The following is a 23,187-nucleotide window of genomic DNA, read 5'->3' on the forward strand; positions in this document are numbered from 1 at the left end:
TATAAGTGTACCTAATCATTCTAACACACACACACACACACACACACACACACCTATAATGTCTACATTAAACCATTTTTTTTCAAGTATTCATTCTTATTATTTCTTATTCACTCAGTTGTTCTCTGAGTCTTTCATTTAGTATTTGTTTATTTTCTATAAATGTCTGTAAGTTTATTCAGTTCTTCACAAATTCTGAGAATATTTCCTTTAGGCTTAAAATGGAATAAAGAAGATAGATGTGTTGAAATGACACTTTTAAGCTGCATTATTTCTGTCCAATGTTTAATGTTATATTTCAAAGTCTGCATTTATAAACTGTATTAAAACATTATTATTATTATTGAATTATTTTGTAGTAAGACTGCTAAGTGCTAGGAAATATATATATATATATATTTTTTTTTTTTTCTTTTAAAAATAATTGTTTTTATTAGCAGCTTATTACTCAACAGACGATATTGTTAGCATCAGGCTAAATATTATAATTATGTAAACCAGTGGCCACGTTTGCTAACGAGCTAGTTATCATTAGGCTAAATATTATCATTCATTCATTCATTGTCTATACCCGCATATTCCTGGGACTCCTAGGGTCACGGGCGTCTGCTGGAGCCTATCCCAGCGCACATAGGGCGAAAGGCAGGGGTACACCCTGGACAGGTCGCTAAATATTACATTTATGTAAATCAATGGCCACGTTTGCTAGCGAGCTAGATAGCATCAGGCTAAATATTATATTAATGTAAACCACTGGCCACGTTTGCTAACGAGCTAGTTAGCATCAGGCTGAATATTATAATTATGTAAACCAATGGCCACGTTTGCTAACGAGCTAGTTAGCATTAGGCTAAATATTATAATTATGTAAATCAATGGCCACGTTTGCTAACGAGCTAGTTAGCATTAGGCTAAATATTATATTTATGTAAACCAATGGCCACGTTTGCTAACGAGCTAGTTAGCATCAGGCTAACTATTATAATTATGTAAACCAGTGGCCACTTTTGCTAACGAGCTAGTTAGCATTAGGCTAAATATTATAATTATGTAAAACAGTAGCCAAGTTTGCTAACGAGCTAGTTAGCATCAGGTTAAATGTAGCCACGTTACTAAGAGAAGCAGACTGAAAGTTGTTCACGTGTAAAGGCACTGCTCCACAGAGTTGTTTCTCAGGGCCACACTGATGTGATTAAACACCTCCACTTTGTTGTACTGCTGGGATCCACAGCTGCAACACACAAAATGCATCAACATCTGTATCAACATCTGCATCATGTACAAACTCCAACCTCTTATGTGTTGTACCTGGAGCATGTTATAATGTTCCTCATCTGGAATTGGAAAATAGACATCCTGGGCATCTATAGGGTCTTCTACCTCTTGCCAACCCTGCCATTGTCCAGACTCCTCCATTTGGGTCAGACAGTGGCAGAGGAATTCATGGGCATCCTACACACACACACACACACACACACACACACACACACACAGTAATAAACAGTATATCACATCTAGAGTGTTTACTTCTGCATGTTCCAATGTGTGTGTAATAATGTGTGTGTTTACATAATTATAATATTTAGCCTGATGCTAACTAGCTCGTTAGCAGACGTGGCCATTGGTTTACATAATTATAATATTTAGCCTGATGCTAACTAGCTCGTTAGCAGACGTGGCCATTGGTTTACATAATTATAATATTTAGCCTGATGCTAACTAGCTCGTTAGCAGACTTGGCCAATGGTTTACATATTTTTAATATTTAGCTTGATGCTAAGTAGCTCGTTAGCCAGCGTGGCCATTGGTTTACATAATTATAATATTTAGCCTGATGCTAAGTAGCTCGTTAGCAGACTTGGCCAGTGGTTTACATATTTTTAATATTTAGCCTGATGCTAAGTTGCTTGTTAGCAAACGTGGCCACTGGTTTACAGAAATATAATATTTAGCCTGATGCTAACAATATTGTCTGTTAAGTAATAATCTGCTAATAAAAACAGTTATTTCTAACAGAAAAATCCAAGGGGATGGGTACAGGTGTTCCTAATAAAGTGGCGAATAAATGTATAAATATTATGGATTACATAGTAGAGCGTTCAGCTGGATGAAAGCTATGAATGCTAGTTAGAGATGTAACTGTGGTCTTATAAGCTTGTGTGAAATGTAGCTCTGTATCATTTTAGCTATGAAATGCGGCTGCTGATAAGGCAGATGGTCCAAAATCTTAAGGTTTATGTAGGACTGAAAATAGGATCAAAGAAAACACACAGTCTGAGATTCAACACTATTTATTCTTGCTGATGGTGGATCTGGAGCTGCTACATTTTAGGTCTATAATTTTATTAACAGATCTCGGATCATCACAAAGATACGGCTGTAGATTTAAACCCTTAATGAGCGAGCCAGAGGAAACGGTGGCAAGGAAAAAGTCATCTTCTTCTGGGAGACACTGGACTGTGATGTTATAGATCATAACTCTTCAAATCTTTCAGTGGTGTACAATATAGAGAATACTGAGGGTGTTAAAAAGGTGTTCTTTATGATCATTACAGCAGAAGTCTTAATTCTACAGTGTCCAGGAAACAACCTTCAACAGAACATACAGGGCAAACCTATCACCAAGGCATTCAGTTCTTCTGCCCTTTTGGCATAAAATATTCTACCCACAAAAAGGCTAGCACTTCAGAGCATACATGGCCTGTGTACTAGTAGCACTAGAGGTCAGAATCACTTCCTGACCTGCTACTTAGCAGTTATGCAGCTGCTCACCGGTCTGAGGGGATGAACCAAACCATTTAATAATGTTTTCTCTTCCATAAAACTGTTATTGCAAATAGTTACTGGACCTCAGTCTGGCCTTTGTTCTTCATGTTGTTAAAAATGGATTATAGTCCAGATTAAGAGCCTGATGTTTCAGCTCAGTGATATTCTCTTCACCAGCCGTAAACAATGTCAGAGTTTTACTTGTAGCACACAATCTTATGACTGCATTTATTTTACATATATATACATACCACCAGCCCCATTGTGATCTGTGATGTAAACAAGACTTTATGTGAACATTAACAAAGACTCATGGCCTGTATCTGCAGGAATTTTTTGTTCTATTATTGTGATTATTAAGGAAATGCTCTGTAGTCTCCCATCTGCTCCAGGTTTCTGACTTCAGCCAGTGCTCACTCTCTCGTAGAGGAGCACATAGGCGACAGACGACCTCTTCTTTAAGACGTCCTCCTCAGTGATCGGAGTGACCCACTCGTCGTTGTAGGTTTTCCACTGTTGATCACTGCGACTGTAACAATCACTCAGATAATGGCCTGGAAAAGATACACACAGAAATACTACGTATGGACCAGTATACCTTGGGTGTTACATGCTAAATAATTCCTAAACATGCAGTCTGTATTTCTAAATGTGTGTGTATGCGTGTGTTTCTATCTTACCGTATTGAGCTGAGGATCCAACATGGCTCAGGACACTGATCAGCCGATACGTGGAGGTTGATCCACCCTAAAAACAACACACATCACAATACAGGTCACACACACACACACAAGTCATGTGTACACACTACACTGTTCATTCCTCCTTCCCAACTCTCTTTCCTATCTTTCTCACTTCATCCATTACTGTGTCTCTCTGTCTGTCTCTCACCAGGTGTTTTCTGCCTGTCTCTCTGACCTCAGCTTTGCTGTTCTCTACATGAAGAAGAAAAGCACAAACTAAACATTACCTTTGGTCTTTAATTAACCTGGATGTGATTTATATTGGCTGTAAACATTAGGGGACATTCTTGGACTCTTGTTGGATTAGAGGCTCGGACCAGTTACTTGTTTGTGACCTACCTGTTCCGGGCGTGTGGGATTGAGGAGGGCAGGCTCCTATCTGCAGCTCAGGTTGGATGTCCATCGGAGTGTTCAGCTTGACCACTCTGTAATTTTTAGTCAACGTGAACCTGTTCAGCTGCATAACCAGAAACCTGGACAGAAAAGAAAAGTAATAGAAAAAGTATTAGAGCTGACGATATGCACCTTTTATAGCACCTGCAACCCAGCAGTGTGTGTGTGTGTGTGTGTGTGTGTGTGTGTAACATCCTTACCTGGGCAGAGTGTGGAACGTCCACCTGGAGCTGGCATATTCTCCTCCACACATTGTGCACTTGCTCTCGATCTCTGATGCTTTCTGTAACAGACAATATTCATACACAAAGCGGTCAGTGATAATATGAAGTGATGGACGAATAAAAGAAAGAGAAGCAGACTGAGAGTTGCTCACATTAACTGCGTCATAGAGGCACTGGTCCACCGAGTTGTACACCAAAGGCAGAGAGATGTGATTAAACACGTCCACTTTGTTTTTCTGCTGGGATCCACAGCTGCAACACATGAAATACATCAACATCTGCCCATCATCTGCATCATGTACAACCTCCAAACTCGTTATATTATGTGATGTACCTGGAGCATGTTATAATATTCCTCATCTGGAACATGAAGTTGTTCTTGATAGGACATCTAGGGTGAACATCCTCTTGCCAACCCTGCCATCGTCCAGCCTCCTCCATTTGGGTCAGACAGTGGCAGAGGAATTCATGGGCATCCTACACACACACACACACACACACACACAGACAGTAATAAACATTAAATCCTATCTAGAGTGTTTACTTCTGCATGTTTTAATGTGTGTGTAATTATGTGTGTGTTTGTGAACTCACATTCTGGTTGTCGATGGTGAATTCTGGGTTGATTTCAGCAGCTGATTCAATGAGGGCCTCGAGAATAGACTCCGTGTCATATCGAGGCTCTGATCCCTTTCTTATCCTCGACAATTCCGCAAAACACCTGCAAAAGATCCAGGGAGAACTGCCTATAAACTCAACCTTCAGTGATATTCCTAAACCTGGCTCTTGTTGTCATTTTGGAAGATAAATATACAGTAAAATGTAGTCTTGGTACCTGATGAATGTGTCCTCTATGTTCTGGTTAGAATTGTCCAGCAGGTTGCAGAGCTGTTCACAGAAAGCTTCAGCTGTGAACAGACACTGCAGACTCGCATTAATGTAGCAGTTGTTACCAAAATTAGGCAACCTGCAACAGATCCACATGTTAGATCCACATTCAGGTCCACAAAAGAACACTAGCACTGTTAATACGCTTATTTATATTCTAATGCATTCTAATACCAAATATTAATCTTTTATTCCAATCTGACTTTTATTTATGAATGAGATACACGTCAACTCGTCATACCCGCCAAGGAGCTCTTCATTTTCTGGGATGTAGGAGAGAGCCATGCTGTTTTCGTCAAAGGAATCTGAAGTCCAGCTTTGACTATCAGATGAAGCTGGACACTGGCTCTGTCCATCAGACGAAGGTGTCTTTCCCTCAGGCATCATCTTTTTGGAACTGAAACGGTGAGGGATAGAGTTTATACTGAACTATTTGGATCTGTGCATTTACAGGTTTGGATATAAGTTCCACTCTATAAAAGATTTTAAATACAGCTTTCCTTGCCATATTTTTCTTGTCTGTGTCTCACCTGAATGCATGTAGATCTGTTACACTTTTCTTCTGTTGGTTGTCTGAAGCCAACTGGTTCAGTTCCTGGAGAAGCCTTTCCAGTTTGTCCTCCCAGTAGTACTGCATAATTCTTTCCTCCTTCCTTTCATGGTCATGGAGCATCACCTCCTGCCTGTCCTCCATTACTGTACTCTTTAGACTGGTCTGGAATGACCTTTTTAAATCTTTTGGAATACAGGGCTCTTTGACCTCTGTGGCCTTCGGGGTATTCCCCGGGGTGGACCCTGCTAACAGTTTCAGTAAGACCATTTGGGGGGTCTCTTCTGAAGATTCTGAGCTGCTGAGGAATAAACAGATACTGTTTGTCTTCACAGTGACTATCAGTCAAATTCTGCAGTATTTCTAAAATCCAGGCTCTGAACCTACACAATTTATCTCTACAAACCTAAAGTTCTTACACTTTTCTGATGTCAACATGGAGCTGTATAGTTTCTGCTTAAACCTACCTTTCAGTAAATGCTGCAGGTTGCACATTGCTCTTCTTCTACACATGAAGAAACAAACAGATATCAGACAGATGTTTATAAAAAACACAATAAACTGTGACATAAAAGACGTTTCATATGATCTTTCACTAACTTTCACTTCTAATGTAATATTTCAGTAACAAATGGTAAATATGATCCTAGTTGATCAATATTTTCAATAAATGTAGTTTTTACCTTCCAGAAACACCATCTGGAGATTTTCCTCGCTCCACCCTGCTTCTTCTTCTTTGTGGACTTCTCACTAGTTTGGGACGTCTCTGTAGCCTTTGTTGACCTGTTGGTCCTGAGGAATAAACAGAAGCTGTTTGTCACACAAGGCTCTGAGCCTAAACGATCTCTGTCTGAATTCATTACCAGTAATAATGCTGTTAGCTGAGCTGTACATATCTGTAATGTGTCTTACCTTTCTGAAGATGTCACAGATACTGGAGGTGACTCCTGAGTCTTCTACAGAGAATAAAACACACACGAGAGATACTTATTAAATAAAAGATCAATACTAAGGCTATTAACATGTTGTATTAACGTTAGAATTTGAAATATATCTGTGTCCTTAATTCTAGTTGAATATGAGTAGTTCATTTCCATCAGACACGTACTGAAGTCAGACTCCATAACACCGTTATATTGTGCTATAACCTCAATGTCTGACCTTTTTTTCTCCTGTTGTAAAAGTGGCATTATTATCAGCGACAAGACAACATTACTCTCGGTAAATAAATCTTTTTAAAACATTCAATTCGCTGATAAAGTGATGAATTTGCCTGTACATGAGATTTTGTTGTCCGTCTGTTGAAGCGCACTGGACTCATCAATCTGGTCAGTTTCACAGAAACGGACAGTAAAAGTAAAGGGTGAAAGTTTCCTGATTGAAGGATTTCTTACCTTCCGCCAAATACACGGGAAGCAGAACATTTGATCAAGTTAATCAACTAAAAACAATCTTATACAAATCCTATAAGTGAATACGCTCGGAGTAAAAACGGGGCTCTTCAATCCTGTCTCTATGTCGTTTCTATAACTACATGGAGGAACGCGCGCTTCTGTTACAATCACTGACGTCATCTAATTAGCATACGCTGCTCAGTGAAACACACGCACGCGCACACACACACACACGATAGCCATATACACTCACCGGTCAGAACGTTAACTGAAGCTTATGACCTGTATATGCAGGATTTTACAGGTGTTCCTAATAAAGTGGACAGTGAGTGTATATTTATATATACTCTATTTTCATACCCAAAGTCACTGTACAGCCATAACAAAATACAGAGCCCAATGAGAGAAGACTTACTTACTGTAATGTACACTTCAATAGGATCAGCTGTACCGCTCTTCATGCTGACAGAAATGTTACTGGACAGAGGAGAAAAACCTTCACTGTTCTTATTGCAAGCTTTAAACTGTCCACTTTTAGCCTGTACCTACTGTAGCCTCAGATTCTCGTGCTTGTCTGAGTGGACAGAGTGGACCAGCAGTCCATCTGCATCAAGGTTTATCATGTTGTGTGTTCTGAGATTGTCTTCTTTTGGGCTCAGCATGGTTGTATAAAGCGCTTATTTCAGTAACAGCTTTCCAAATGACTTGAACCAGGCTGGTCATTCCTCTGAACTCTCTCATCAAGGTGTCTGCCCCAGTGGGCATTTTATAAAGAACTGCATATATAAATAATTTTCTTTTCCATACACTGTGGTTTAATGTTATGAAAATAAATGCACTAAAACACTCAATACACACACTTCTTGATACTTAAACTCAGGTCAGGGAATTTCCCTTTGCAACAATGTCCATTGTTAAAATCTCTATAGAAATAAAACTGAACTGAACTTTTGCATAGACATCACCTTTTCATCATGAGAAAATAAAACATAATAAGGAGATGCAGATTTTCATCACAGAGAGGAACATGTTCAAGACATTTTAGTGACATCTGGTGGTTAAAAAGGACGAGTTCAGGTATCTAATGAGTGGATTCTGAAAAATCAGGCCCCATGGGACAGGACTCCTACACCTGAAATCAGACCTACAAGGAATCATTCCTGGTTTCTCACACAAACACAAGTCTGAATAACAAAGAAAACCATGAAGGATTAACTAATGAGAATTAAAAATAAATACATTAATAAGAATAACCTAATGAAGGTATTAAATTAAACTATTTACTATAAGGACATCAGAGGAGTGTGTATTACATTCTGTTCATAGAATGGACGAAGAAGGGAAAAAGAAAGAAAGAAAGAAAGAAAGAAAGAAAGAAAGAAAGAAAGAAAGAAAGAAAGAAAGAAAGAAAGAAATGAGAGACAAAGTGCCACGTGTGATTTATATGCACCTGTTTTTTTTTTGTTTTTTTTTTTAGAAAATTCCATCCAACTTCCATCCAGACTGAACCCGGTTCGAATCCGACCTCAGACAAGGATTAAATATTGAACTCAGTTCAGAAATGACTTCTGTTAGTCTACAGAAACATTCCTGCTGTCAAAATGAGTCAAGTTCTAACTCCTGTGTAGTTCTTGTTGATTTCCATTATTTCATTATCTGTAAAATATGGCTTCTCTATACATATGTACTGTTAGAAATATTGTCTTTTATTTTTCTTTTACAAAGAGAAGAATAATACAGCACAAGACACACACCATAACAACATACATAAGTGATAAATTATTATAAAATACTAACAAAGTATAGAAATCTATAAACAAAAAACTAGCAATATTTATAATATTAAATACATATCTATATTTTCTATATTTCTTTGAGCCACTGCTCTTTTGTCATCGTCTCTGTCACCGGACAATAAATTCTGCCCTGGTCCTGGTTATGTCCAGTTGCCGATGTCCTATAAAGACCACACTGTCTGTAAGTGTCCGCCTTCCACTCACCTAACATCTGCACATGGAGGACGTGGCACAGGTGGTTGAAATGCTGAAGCTGGAGGAACACTGCTTGGCTGATGGACCATCACAGAGGGTGGAGAGCTGCTGGGCTGGGGAGTGCTGGTGGCTGAGGGTCCAGGGTCCACAAACACAGTGAATGTGGGTTTGGTGTGGGGACCATGCTTGATGGAAGTGCTGGGTCCGATAGGAACAGCACCAGCTTGTCCCAGTATGCCTAAAACAACATGATGAATAAAATATACATTAACAGTCTACGTTCATGGCAGTAAAATTTAAGCAATGGGTAAAGAGTTTAGGTGAGATATTTTAGATATAATATACAGAGATATTTACGTACCAAATTCTGGAGAATCTGGAAAAAAATGATAACTGTCCACAGGCCTGCACTGGACTTTTACTTACCTGTAACATTAACAAAAACACTGTCAGTTGGCACACAACCTATAGATTACATGGTATGGCTTTATGTCTTTTCTATACATACCCTGTGGTGAGGAGCAGGTCTGTCACCAGCTGCAGAGGGCCACACACCTGTACTGGAAAACTGCCCCAGGTGGGACGTCCACTCCTCATCCCCCATGGCCTTATGAGATTTCTGAAGCTTCAGTAGTAGAAAACCTGTTGAAAATAAACACATTCTACAGTAATTCTTTTAAAATGGCCTGGGTTTCATTCACAATTTCCATTGTTACCAGCTTAGTTGTTTTTGTTTGGTCATCTTTGCCCCTGGCTTGCCCACTGTAGGTTCTGAACAGTGTCTGTGAAGACCATAGGCAGTGTGGAAGTTAAATTCAGCATGTTGAATTGAATAACAATAATTAAACCATAATATACAATAATTAAATAAATAAAAACGAACAACAACATGCAATTCCCTACAATTTCCAGTCCTCTTAGATTGGGCACAGGCTCCATGTGTCTGCAGGCTATATATTTATGTAAACCAGTGGCCACGTTTGCTAACGAGCTAGTTAGCATCAGGCTAAATATTATAATTATGTAAACCAGTACCCACGTTTGCTAACGAGCTAGTTAGCATCAGGCTAAATATTATAATTATGTAAACCAGTAGCCACGTTTGCTAACGAGCTAGTTAGCATCAGGCTAAATATTATAATTATGTAAACCAATGGCCACGCTGGCTAACGAGCTACTTAGCATCAAGCTAAATATTAAAAATATGTAAACCATTGGCCAAGTCTGCTAACGAGCTAGTTAGCATCAGGCTAAATATTATAATTATGTAAACCAATGGCCACGTCTGCTAACGAGCTAGTTAGCATCAGGCTAAATATTATATTTATGTAAACAAGTATCCACGTTTGCTAACGAACTAGTTAGCATCAAGCTAAATATTATAATTATGTAAACCAGTAGCCATGTTTGCTAAGGAGCTAGTTAGCGTCAGGCTAAATATTATAGTTTTGCAAACCAATAGCCACGTTTGCTAACGAGCTAGTTAGCATCAGGCTAAATATTATACTTATATAAACCAGTAGCCACGTTTTCTAACGAGCTAGTTAGCATCAGGCTAAATATTATATTTATGTAAACGAGTGACCACGTTTGCTAACGAGCTAGTTAGCGTCAGGCTAAATATTATAATTATGCAAACCAATAGCCACGTTTGCTAACGAGCTAGGTAGCATCACCAAGTGTTTTCCTTCTTACATAATATACTATCAAGAAAAGAAATAAAGCTCGTCTCTCTCTGTTTCTCTCTCTCTCTCTCTCACACACACACACAGCCTTTTGTATGATTTGAGAGCGTGTGATTGGACTATTCAGTGTGTGTGTGTGTGTGTGTGTGTGATTGGACTATTCAGTGTGTGTGTGTGTGTGTGTGTGTGATTGGACTATTCTGTGTGTGTGTGTGTGTGTGTGGTGATGAGTAGTTGTTGATGAGTAGCTCATTGTTGGTGCTTTTGGTGGTGCACAGGGATCAGCATGGGCACCCTGACTGGTCCGATAGAGCTGTAGTTTTGGAGATGCTCTGATCCAGTGGTCTAGCCATCATAATTTGGTCCTTCGTCAAACTCGTTCAAATCCTTACGCTTGTCCATTTTTCCTGCTTCTAACACATCAACTTTGAGGACAAAATGTTCACTCGCTGTCTAATATATCCCACCCACTAACAGGTGCCATAATGAGGAGATACTCTGTCTTATTCACGGCACCTGGCATTGGTCATAATGTTATGGCTGATCGGTGTATATAATAGGTCTTAACCTATTACTGATAGGTACTGGAATGAAATCTATGTTCAGAAGTAGACAAGCCTTTACTTTCTGTGCAGATCTTGCAGTGTATCAAGGTAAATAAAGGCAGCATACAAGTGACAGTAAATAAGTTATTTTTCCAAAACATATTTGAAACATTAAAGTATATATATATATATATATGCTCTATGTCTCTTCTTTTCACTCACTGCAAGGGACTGAGTGGCTTTCTGACAGTGGTGGACCATCAGGGTCAGCAAGGCCTTCTCTGCTGGCCTATATATATATATATATATATATTATTACTCAACAGACAATATTATTTATTTATATATTATTATAATATTGTTAATATAATATAAATATTATATTTATGTAAACCAGTAGCCACGTTTGCGAACAAGCTAGTTAGCATAAGGTTAAATATTATATTTATGTAAACCAGTAGCCATGTTTGCTAGCGAGCTAGTTAGCAACAGGCTAAAATTATAATTATGTAAACAAGTAGCCACGTTTGCTAATGAGCTAGTTAGCATTAGACTGTATATTATATTTATGTAAACCCGTAGCCACATTTGCTAACGAGCTATTTAGCATCAGGCTAAATATTATAATTATGCAAACCAATAGCCACGTTTGCTAACCAGGTAATTAGCATCAGGCTAAATATTATAATTATGTAAACCAGTGACCACGTTTGCTAACGAGCTAGTTAGCATCAGGCTAAATATTATAATTATGTAAACCAGTAGCCATGTTTGCTAACGAGCCAGTTAGCATCAGGCTAAATATTATAATTATGCAAACCAATAGCCACGTTTGCTAACCAGGTAATTAGCATCAGGCTAAATATTATAATTATGTAAACCAGTAGCCACGTTTGCTAACGAGCCAGTTAGCATCAGGCTAAATATTATAATTATGTAAACCAGTGACCACGTTTGCTAACGAGCTAGTTAGCATCAGGCTAAATATTATAATTATGTAAACCAGTAGCCACGTTTGCTAACGAGCCAGTTAGCATCAGGCTAAATATTAAAATTATGCAAACCAATAGCCACGTTTGCTAACGAGCTAGTTAGCATCACCATGTGTTTTCCTTCTTACATAATATACTATCAAGAAAAGAAATGATTTGAGAGCGTGTGATTGTACTATTCAGTGCGTGTGTGTGTGTGTGTGTGATTGTACTATTCAGTGTGTGTATGAGTGTGTGTGTGGTGATGAGTAGGGTGTGTGTGTGTGTGTGTGGTGATGAGTAGGTGATCTATGTCATTTCCATCAGCAGTGAAACATGAAGTGAGATTTTATCACAGCAGAAGCTGCAGGGTTTCTGTGATTACTGTGATGACCTTGTCCACTTGTTTTTATACAGCCACATTCACACACACATCGAGACCAGAGTTCATTCGTTTTCAGTGAGATCGGTGACTTTCGGTGACGTGAGTGACAGTGAACTCTGGAGACTAGATGTGGGCGTGTCCAAATCAGTGACATCATGAAGTTTTTTTTCCTAATACGGAGCGACCTGGTACAACAGGGGTTAAGACAGTAGCGTATGATGTGATGCAGATATACACTAAATCTCCCTCAAAACCTTTTAGCCACAAGAAATCTGACTTGTTATCAACACTAGTAGCTCCACCCATTGATAAACACCGTTACTATGGCAACCAGTAATAGGAACCTGCTTCATAGCGACTTCATGGAACAGAGACTGAAGACTTGCAGCGACAAAATCACTGTATGTGTGAATGAAGCTTTAGGCTTTTAAATAAGGAATAAAACACTCCATGTCATGCTGGAGAGATGAAGCAGAGTCACAGTTACCACCTGGAGCTTCATTCATTTCCTATAATAACATTTCCGCCAGTCTTTTATTATGTTACATAATTGTCAGAGGAGGTATACTCAGGGGGGTATTGCCAATCCTCTACCATCTGATGTTCTCATAATCGAAGAAAATGATCTGAAAGTGCCCTCTAGGGTCCCTCTACTAGATAAAATGTGATAATAAGCCCTCTAGGGTGCCCTTACAATGAAGAAAATGTGATAACATGCACTCTAAGATGTTCCTTCTGTAGATAAAATGTGATAACATGCCCTCTAAGGTGTTCCTTCTGTAGATAAAATGTGATATCATCCCCTCTAAAGTGTTCCTTCTGTAGATAAAATGTGATATCATCCCCTCTAAGGTGTTCCTTCTGTAGATAAAATGTGATATCATCCCCTCTAAGGTGTTCCTTCTGTAGATAAAATGTGATAACATGCCCTCTAAGGTGTTCCTTCTGTAGATAAAATGTGATAACATGCCCTCTAAGATGTTCCTTCTGTAGATAAAATGTGATATCATGCACTCTAAGGTGTTCCTTCTGTAGATAAAATGTGATATCATCCCCTCTAAGATGTTCCTTCTGTAGATAAAATGTGATATCATCCCCTCTAAGGTGTTCCTTCTGTAGATAAAATGTGATATGCACTCTAAGGTGTTCCTTCTGTAGATAAAATGTGATATCATCCCCTCTAAAGTGTTCCTTCTGTAGATAAAATGTGATATCATCCCCTCTAAGGTGTTCCTTCTGTAGATAAAATGTGATAACATCCCCTCTAAGGTGTTCCTTCTGTAGATAAAATGTGATATCATGCCCTCTAAGGTGTTCCTTCTGTAGATAAAATGTGATATCATCCCCTCTAAGGTGTTCCTTCTGTAGATAAAATGTGATAACATGCCCTCTAAGGTGTTCCTTCTGTAGATAAAATGTGATAACATGCCCTCTAAGGTGTTCCTTCTGTAGATAAAATGTGATATCATCCCCTCTAAGGTGTTCCTTCTGTAGATAAAATGTGATATCATCCCCTCTAAGGTGTTCCTTCTGTAGATAAAATGTGATATCCCCTCTAAGGTGTTCCTTCTGTAGATAAAATGTGATATCATGCCCTCTAAGGTGTTCCTTCTGTAGATAAAATGTGATAACATGCCCTCTAAGGTGTTCCTTCTGTAGATAAAATGTGATAACATGCCCTCTAAGGTGTTCCTTCTGTAGATAAAATGTGATATCATCCCCTCTAAGGTGTTCCTTCTGTAGATAAAATGTGATAACATGCCCTCTAAGGTGTTCCTTCTGTAGGTAAAATGTGATATCATGCACTCTAAGGTGTTCCTTCTGTAGATAAAATGTGATAACATGCCCTCTAAGGTGTTCCTTCTGTAGATAAAATGTGATATCATGCACTCTAAGGTGTTCCTTCTGTAGATAAAATGTGATATCATCCCCTCTAAAGTGTTCCTTCTGTAGATAAAATGTGATAACATGCCCTCTAAGGTGTTCCTTCTGTAGATAAAATGTGATATCATCCCCTCTAAGGTGTTCCTTCTGTAGATAAAATGTGATAACATGCCCTCTAAGGTGTTCCTTCTGTAGATAAAATGTGATATCATGCACTCTAAGGTGTTCCTTCTGTAGATAAAATGTGATATCATCCCCTCTAAAGTGTTCCTTCTGTAGATAAAATGTGATAACATGCCCTCTAAGGTGTTCCTTCTGTAGATAAAATGTGATATCATCCCCTCTAAGGTGTTCCTTCTGTAGATAAAATGTGATAACATGCCCTCTAAGGTGTTCCTTCTGTAGATAAAATGTGATAACATGCCCTCTAAGGTGTTCCTTCTGTAGATAAAATGTGATATCATCCCCTCTAAGATGTTCCTTCTGTAGATAAAATGTGATATCATCCCCTCTAAGGTGTTCCTTCTGTAGATAAAATGTGATATGCACTCTAAGGTGTTCCTTCTGTAGATAAAATGTGATATCATCCCCTCTAAAGTGTTCCTTCTGTAGATAAAATGTGATATCATCCCCTCTAAGGTGTTCCTTCTGTAGATAAAATGTGATAACATCCCCTCTAAGGTGTTCCTTCTGTAGATAAAATGTGATATCATGCCCTCTAAGGTGTTCCTTCTGTAGATAAAATGTGATAACATCCCCTCTAAGGTGTTCCTTCTGTAGATAAAATGTGATATCATGCCCTCTAAGGTGTTCCTTCTGTAGATAAAATGTGATATCATCCCCTCTAAGGTGTTCCTTCTGTAGATAAAATGTGATAACATGCCCTCTAAGGTGTTCCTTCTGTAGATAAAATGTGATAACATGCCCTCTAAGGTGTTCCTTCTGTAGATAAAATGTGATATCATCCCCTCTAAGGTGTTCCTTCTGTAGATAAAATGTGATATCATCCCCTCTAAGGTGTTCCTTCTGTAGATAAAATGTGATAACATGCCCTCTAAGGTGTTCCTTCTGTAGATAAAATGTGATAACATGCCCTCTAAGGTGTTCCTTCTGTAGATAAAATGTGATAACATCCCCTCTAAGGTGTTCCTTCTGTAGATAAAATGTGATATCATCCCCTCTAAGGTGTTCCTTCTGTAGATAAAATGTGATAACATGCCCTCTAAGGTGTTCCTTCTGTAGATAAAATGTGATAACATGCCCTCTAAGGTGTTCCTTCTGTAGATAAAATGTGATATCATCCCCTCTAAGGTGTTCCTTCTGTAGATAAAATGTGATATCATGCCCTCTAAGGTGTTCCTTCTGTAGATAAAATGTGATATCATCCCCTCTAAGGTGTTCCTTCTGTAGATAAAATGTGATATCATCCCCTCTAAGGTGTTCCTTCTGTAGATAAAATGTGATAACATGCCCTCTAAGGTGTTCCTTCTGTAGATAAAATGTGATATCATCCCCTCTAAGGTGTTCCTTCTGTAGATAAAATGTGATATCATGCACTCTAAGGTGTTCCTTCTGTAGATAAAATGTGATATCATCCCCTCTAAAGTGTTCCTTCTGTAGATAAAATGTGATATCATCCCCTCTAAGGTGTTCCTTCTGTAGATAAAATGTGATATCATCCCCTCTAAGGTGTTCCTTCTGTAGATAAAATGTGATATCATCCCCTCTAAGGTGTTCCTTCTGTAGATCAAATGTGATAACATCCCCTCTAAGGTGTTCCTTCTGTAGATCAAATGTGATATCATCCCCTCTAAGGTGTTCCTTCTGTAGATAAAATGTGATATCATCCCCTCTAAGGTGTTCCTTCTGTAGATAAAATGTGATATCATCCCCTCTAAGGTGTTCCTTCTGTAGATCAAATGTGATAACATGCCCTCTAAGGTGTTCCTTCTGTAGATAAAATGTGATATCATCCCCTCTAAGGTGTTCCTTCTGTAGATAAAATGTGATATCATCCCCTCTAAGGTGTTCCTTCTGTAGATAAAATGTGATATCATCCCCTCTAAGGTGTTCCTTCTGTAGATCAAATGTGATATCATCCCCTCTAAGGTGTTCCTTCTGTAGATAAAATGTGATAACATGCCCTCTAAGGTGTTCCTTCTGTAGATAAAATGTGATATCATGCACTCTAAGATGTTCCTTCTGTAGATAAAATGTGATATCATCCCCTCTAAGGTGTTCCTTCTGTAGATAAAATGTGATATCATCCCCTCTAAGGTGTTCCTTCTGTAGATAAAATGTGATATCATCCCCTCTAAGGTGTTCCTTCTGTAGATAAAATGTGATAACATCCCCTCTAAGGTGTTCCTTCTGTAGATAAAATGTGATAACATCCCCTCTAAGGTGTTCCTTCTGTAGATCAAATGTGATATCATCCCCTCTAAGGTGTTCCTTCTGTAGATCAAATGTGATATCATCCCCTCTAAGGTGTTCCTTCTGTAGATAAAATGTGATAACATGCCCTCTAAGGTGTTCCTTCTGTAGATAAAATGTGATATCATGCACTCTAAGATGTTCCTTCTGTAGATAAAATGTGATATCATCCCCTCTAAGGTGTTCCTTCTGTAGATAAAATGTGATATCATCCCCTCTAAGGTGTTCCTTCTGTAGATAAAATGTGATATCATCCCCTCTAAGGTGTTCCTTCTGTAGATAAAATGTGATAACATCCCCTCTAAGGTGTTCCTTCTGTAGATAAAATGTGATAACATCCCCTCTAAGGTGTTCCTTCTGTAGATCAAATGTGATATCATCCCCTCTAAGGTGTTCTTTCTGTAGATCAAATGTGATAACATCCCCTCTAGGCTGCCCTTACAGTGACGAAAATGTGATATCCTGTATGGTGTTCCTATTGTAGATATGCTAGCATGTATGCTGCCCTGTATGGTGCTCCGAAAAGATAAAATGTGATAAAGTGCCCCTAGGGTGCCCTTGCAATGAAGAAATGTGATATCACATGTCACTGTGTCAGTTTTGTGGACGTCAGTGTAGATCTACTGAAACACATCAGGATTCATAGCAATACTCCTAACTTGTTCCTTCATTGCGTCCAGGACTGCAACAGGAAGTTAAAATAATAATAAAAAAATCACATCTTCATAAACCTCACCAGGAGTGTGTGGTGGTGCCTAGATGACATTTTGACCCTGCAGTAGACCTTACATGAACATATGGACTTGTGTAGTGTCCTGACTCCCAGCTTAAAGTGCACATTAATGAAGGACGAGCAGTGGCATGCCCCTTTAAGCAGTAATATCTACATTTACCTCTCACCTCTCAAGAAAACATCACAATCCATCAGAGTTCAACCTAACTGATTCAAACTGATGGAAAAACTCAGCACTAGAGACTGAAGCTGAAAGCTTTCACAATATTGACAGAGATGTGATAAATGAACATATCCATGTAGTTGGAAATATTGAACATTTTGAAGTTGGTCCAGAAAATATTGATGAGGCATTATTTTTGTTTGATCTGAAATTACAGGCAAAGTTACAAAGATGCCTTTCGGGCAGATCCTCTGTCCAGAGCCGACACTCGGACACCAGAGTCATACAAAGAGCATGTTCAGAATCTTAGTGGACCGCTCAGATTTTCTCCTTGTTCATCAGCCTGTCTTTGTTTCCTGGATGTCAGCCTCTTCGTCTTGGACATGAAGGTGTTGTTGCCTCTGATCTTGCATCGTGTATCCATCGGGTCAGTGCTGACAAACTATTCACAGACATTAAACTGCATCGAAAAATTCATCAGTTCAAATATTTAGGTAATGATGCAAATGATGACCCTTGTGAAGCGAGGCCAGGAAGTGATAGACTGAATGGCCATGCTGTGCAGAACTGGTGTTTACTGAGACTGTTACCAGTGTTAATTGGAGAGAAAATTCTCCTTCTGATAATTAGTGTTACATCTGAAAGAAATTGTGGCATTGATTTGTGCGCCAGCCATGACAGCTGACCAGATTATTTACCACTCCTTATTGATGAATACTTGTATTCCAAAAAACAAGCCTTTCCCTATCATCAGCTTAAACCTAAGCATCATTACATGAGTCGTTACCCGGAGCTCATCATTCAGTTCAGGGCCACTTGTTCGTCTGTGACCGATATTGAAGTTAAAAATGGAATAAAGAAGATAGATGTGTTGAAATGAATGAAGGTGAAAGAAACACCTTTAAGCTGCATTAAAACATGTTTTTGTAGCAAGACTGCTAGCAGATTATTACTCAACAATATTACTTGTTATTTATAATTTATTTATATATTAATTATTTATTTATATTATTATTATAATATTGTTAGTATAATATGAATATTATATTTATGTAAACAAGTAGCCACATTTGCTAACGAGCTAGTTAGCATCAGGCTAAATATTATATTAATGTAAACAAGTAGCCACGTTTGCTAATGAGCTAGTTAGCATCAGGCTATATATTATAATTATCTAAACCAGTAGCCACGTTTGCTAAGGAGCTAGTTAGCATCATGCTGTATATTATATTTATGCAAACCAGTAGCCACGTTTGCTAAGGAGCTAGTTAGCATCAGGCTGTATATTATATTTATGTAAACAAGTAGCCATGTTTGCTAACGAACTAGGTAGCATCAGGCTGTATATTATATTTATGTAAACAAGTAGCCACGTTTGCTAACGAGCTAATTAGCATCAGTCTAAATATTATATTAATGTAAACCAGTGGCCACGTTTGCTAACGAGCTAGTTAGCACCACGCTGTACATCATATTTATGTAAACCAGTAGCCACATTTGCTAACGAGCTAATTAGCATCAGGCTAAATATTAAAATTATGTAAACCAGCAGCCACGTTTGCTAACGAGCTAGTTAGCATCAGGCTGTATATTATATTTATGTAACAAGTAGCCACGTTTGCTGACGAGCTAGTTAGCATACGGCTTTATATTATATTTATGTAAACAAGTAGCCACGTTTGCTGACGAGCTAGTTAGCATCAGGCTGTATATTTATGTAAACAAGTAGCGACGTTTGCTAATGAGCTAGTTAGCATCAGTCTAAATATTATATTAATGTAAACCAGTGACCACGTTTGCTAACGAGCTAGTTAGCATCAGTCTAAATATTATATTAATGTAAACCAGTGGCCACGTTTGCTAATGAGCTACTTAGCATCAGGCTGTATATTTATGTAAACAAGTAGCGACGTTTGCTAATGAGCTAGTTAGCATCAGTCTAAATATTATATTAATGTAAATCAGTGGCCACGTTTGCTAACGATCTAGTTAGCATCAGGCTAAATATTATATTAATGTAAACCAGTAGCCACATTTGCTAACGAGCTAGTTAGCATCAGGCTAAATATTATATTAATGTAAACCAGTAGCCACATTTGCTAACGAGCTAGTTAGCATCAGGCTGTATGTTATAATTATGTCAACCAGTAGCCACATTTCCTTATGAGCTAGTTAGTATCAGGGTAAATATCATATTTATGAAAAGTGTAAGCATCTGTAAATTTTAAGCGAAAGCAAGACAAGAGATGAATTAATTTAGTTTTCATCTGATTCACCTCCACATGTTATTCATCTTTGGAAATCTTCCATAACATGGTGAAAAGCACCTTCATGGGTTTTTTTCCTGTATATTACACTTTCAAGAATGTTTAAGTCTCAGCAATGCTGGGGGTAGTAAGAGAAATAATTAGCATGGTAGAAGGGGTAAATGCAAGTTCCCCCCCTGGTTAGAGACTCAGAAATCCAAACTGTTGTTGTGTTGCATATTAAAGAAGGTGATTCGTCCTCATCCCAGGATCTTGTGCACGGGTCTCTGATCTCCCCTTCGGCTACCGCTCACAAACCTTGGAGTAACCATGGACAATCAGCTGTCCTTTTCCTCCCATGTTACTAATGTCACACGCTCACGTCGGTTTCTTCTGGACAACATCCGGCTTCTTTTATTTTATCCACACGGGCTGCTCAGTTGCTTGTTTAGTCTTTGGTCATGTCGAGGCTGGATTACCACAACTCTGTACTGGCAGATCTACCTCTGAATGCAGTTTGTCCGCTGCAAATGATCCAAAATACGTCCGAACATCAATCTTTTCAGTTCTGGCACCGAGGTTGTGGAATGAACTTCCCCTAGATGTCCTTGGCCGCCTTCAAACGACGAGTGAAGACCTACCTCTTCCTGAAAAACTCAAACTAGCTCTTATTTGATCTGTTTGTTTTATGTATTTTTGTTTTATATATTTCTGTGACCTGGTGAACTAGTGCTCATGTATTCGCTGAAGGAGACTTTCGGACGTCACTCTGGATAAGGCCAAATACCAGGAATGTAAAAGTGAGAAAACTTATCCAGACTCGCCAATGTTGACATTTAAAGGTGTGTTTTTTTTTTTTTTCCAGCTTCTCAGCTTGATGCAAAATACACAATCAAGTCCTTAGATTTCAGCTGGACGAGCAGATGGTCCTCAGTAGACATTATGGTCCTTCATATCTTTTTCAGCCTGGAGTTTTCATTCTCTCTGACACTAGGGGGCGTCCACCATTGTGTGAATCATTTTACTTTTGGTTTTGTTTTGTTTTTTTTTTCAAAAAGGTGAACATTTGAAATAAAGAACAATAAAGATGACCTAAAAGTCGACGGTATAAAATACAATAAAATAAAACGTAAATGATGATATTTATGGATTATCGAATAAATCCCTGAAATAAAGTTAAACTTCAGTCCAAATCTGGGAGAATGGATGGAATATTATCATCATGATCAGGCCAAGTTCCATACACATGCTAGCTCGCCTGTTAGCAAACGTGGCTAGTGGTTTACCTATGGAATAAAATCACTGTCAAAAATAATTGTACGTAATTCAGAACATTTGTATGTGATTTTAATTTACTCGTGCGTAATTTAAAAGTGTTGTGTGTAATTCTGTGTTTTGTCCGAATTGGATTCCAAAATCTATGACCATGACAGTTTACAGATATGAAATTTTGTGTGTTTGTTAGAGTACAACTCTAAAATGTACGACTATGACCGTTTACAGACACAACGCTAGTTTTCACAACACCCCTGTTACACACAAGACATGAGAAATTACGACCATGAATGTAGTGTGTGTTAAAGCCCTGTCAAAAATACCTCATCAAGGCCACATGCACAGGCGCCTCTATTACAAAGATAGTTTAACTACAGTAGGTAAGATCAGCTCTCAGGGATCACAGTAATTTTTGTAGAAAATCTAATATTCATTGTGATTACAAGCAATAGAACAGGATATCGAACTGTACTCTAAATGCCTTTGTACTGTTGGTCAGTAATACAGTACCAGTGTAACTGAAGCTCTTCATTTACCTTCTTTAATAATAAATGGGCAAGATTTTATTAGGTGTAGCCTGACAAATAAATTAATAAGAACTTTACTGACCCAAGATAAATTTCCAAATCAAGTCGAAATAACGTGACTCACATTTTTCCCAAGAGCTCTATTTTTAAATGAAGAACCATGTACCATGTATCTTGTCTATTTCATGCTCTTGGTGACTTTTCTGTCCTATTTCTTTGGAATTTCTTTCTTTTTCTTGGTGGAATCATCAGAGAGTATCTCCGAGACTTTGTCATTCCATTGTCCATCGTCTCCACAGCCCGCCATCCCTGCACTCTTCCTCAGAGCCGTTTCTCCTGCAGGTTCATTCCAAGAGCCGTGTTCCAATCGGCAGTGTGATTCCCCTCCAAGTGAACTGTACAGGGAGCAGGATGTACACTATAAAGTGCACTGAGACTCGGGCCCGAGACATCGGCAATCCATTGCTCTTCCTGTAATAGCCCGGATGTTAAGACCTGAATTTTTCCACCTGAATTTAAGGCTCGTATTTTTTCCACCTGAATTTTAATACCTGAATTTTTTCCACCTGAATTTTAATACCTGAATTTTTTCCACCTGAATTTTAATACCTGTTTTTTTTCCACCTGAATTTTAATACCTGAATTTTTTCCACCTGAATTTTAATACCTGGATTTTTTCCACCTGAATTTTAATACCTGAATTTTTTCCACCTGCATTTTAATACCTGGTTTTTTTCCACCTGGATTTTAATACGTGAATTTTAATACCTGGATTTTTTCCACCTGAATTTGTGAGGTTGAAAAATAATGAAGGTTGTATTTTTTTGTAAATACAAAGCAGAAAACTTCTTTTTTGCGGCAAGCTTTTATTCAGTTCATGTGATTCAATATGCTTTCAAGAATTTTGGCACCATTATACTTCCATATTCAAGTTTCAGTCAAGCTGTCTCGATTGTTCTAAACATGATATAATCTTTGGTTTATTAATGGAAGATGTACATACTTAATTTGTACTGAATATTATTTTCATTTTGGGCAAATTTTATATTCATAAATGTAAGTGCCTTAAAACAAAGCCATTGGTTTCTGTTTTTCGAAAGGAATGTTGGACGCTCTGTAAATCTGTAAGATTGTTAAAATGTAAAACTGGAAGAATGCTGTTTAGTTTATTGCAGAAATGTAAACTTTTAGAAGACCCTACTGTGCCATTCTTTTTCTTTTTTCTTAGTTTATTTTCATTTTGATTGCTGCTCTGTTCTTAAGGATCTTCTTATGATCTTGTATTGCCTTATTGTACAGTGAAACCTTGACTTACGAGTGACTCAACTTACGAGTTTTCCGAGATACGAGCCGACGCTCGGTCGATTTTTTGCTTTAAGATACGGGCCGAG

The 23,187-nt window shown here is 38.2% G+C and overlaps 1 protein-coding gene across 1 annotated transcript; it reads right to left on the bottom strand.

Moving 5' to 3' along the window:
* Positions 1–2,842: 2,842 nt before the first annotated feature.
* LOC131356656 (ubiquitin carboxyl-terminal hydrolase 26-like) lies at positions 2,843–5,858 on the bottom strand. Its single transcript, XM_058395803.1, has 10 exons — positions 5,545–5,858; positions 5,256–5,411; positions 4,962–5,093; positions 4,721–4,847; positions 4,461–4,603; positions 4,279–4,378; positions 4,103–4,185; positions 3,849–3,982; positions 3,447–3,513; positions 2,843–3,320 (listed from the first exon to the last, which is right to left on the bottom strand). Exons 1-10 carry the CDS (start codon positions 5,832–5,834, stop codon positions 3,305–3,307), a joined length of 1,248 nt encoding a protein of 415 aa, XP_058251786.1. The 5' UTR covers positions 5,835–5,858; the 3' UTR covers positions 2,843–3,304.
* Between the last annotated feature and the right edge of the window lie 17,329 nt (positions 5,859–23,187).

Source organism: Hemibagrus wyckioides, linkage group LG07 (genome assembly GCF_019097595.1).
Source record: "Hemibagrus wyckioides isolate EC202008001 linkage group LG07, SWU_Hwy_1.0, whole genome shotgun sequence".
Classification (NCBI taxonomy): Eukaryota; Metazoa; Chordata; class Actinopteri; order Siluriformes; family Bagridae; genus Hemibagrus; species Hemibagrus wyckioides.

What these genes read in the sequence shown, in the direction of transcription:
- LOC131356656 (XM_058395803.1), bottom strand. Translation starts at nt 5,834, where the DNA reads ATGGTCTTACTGAAACTGTTAGCAGGGTCCACCCCGGGGAATACCCCG. An exon ending in TCACCATCGACAACCAGAAT is followed by an intron (nt 4,604 to 4,720) that starts GTGAGTTCACAA and finishes GTGTGTGTGTAG; the next exon opens with GATGCCCATGAATTCCTCTG. An exon ending in ACGTTCCACACTCTGCCCAG is followed by an intron (nt 3,983 to 4,102) that starts GTAAGGATGTTA and finishes TTTTCTGTCCAG; the next exon opens with GTTTCTGGTTATGCAGCTGA.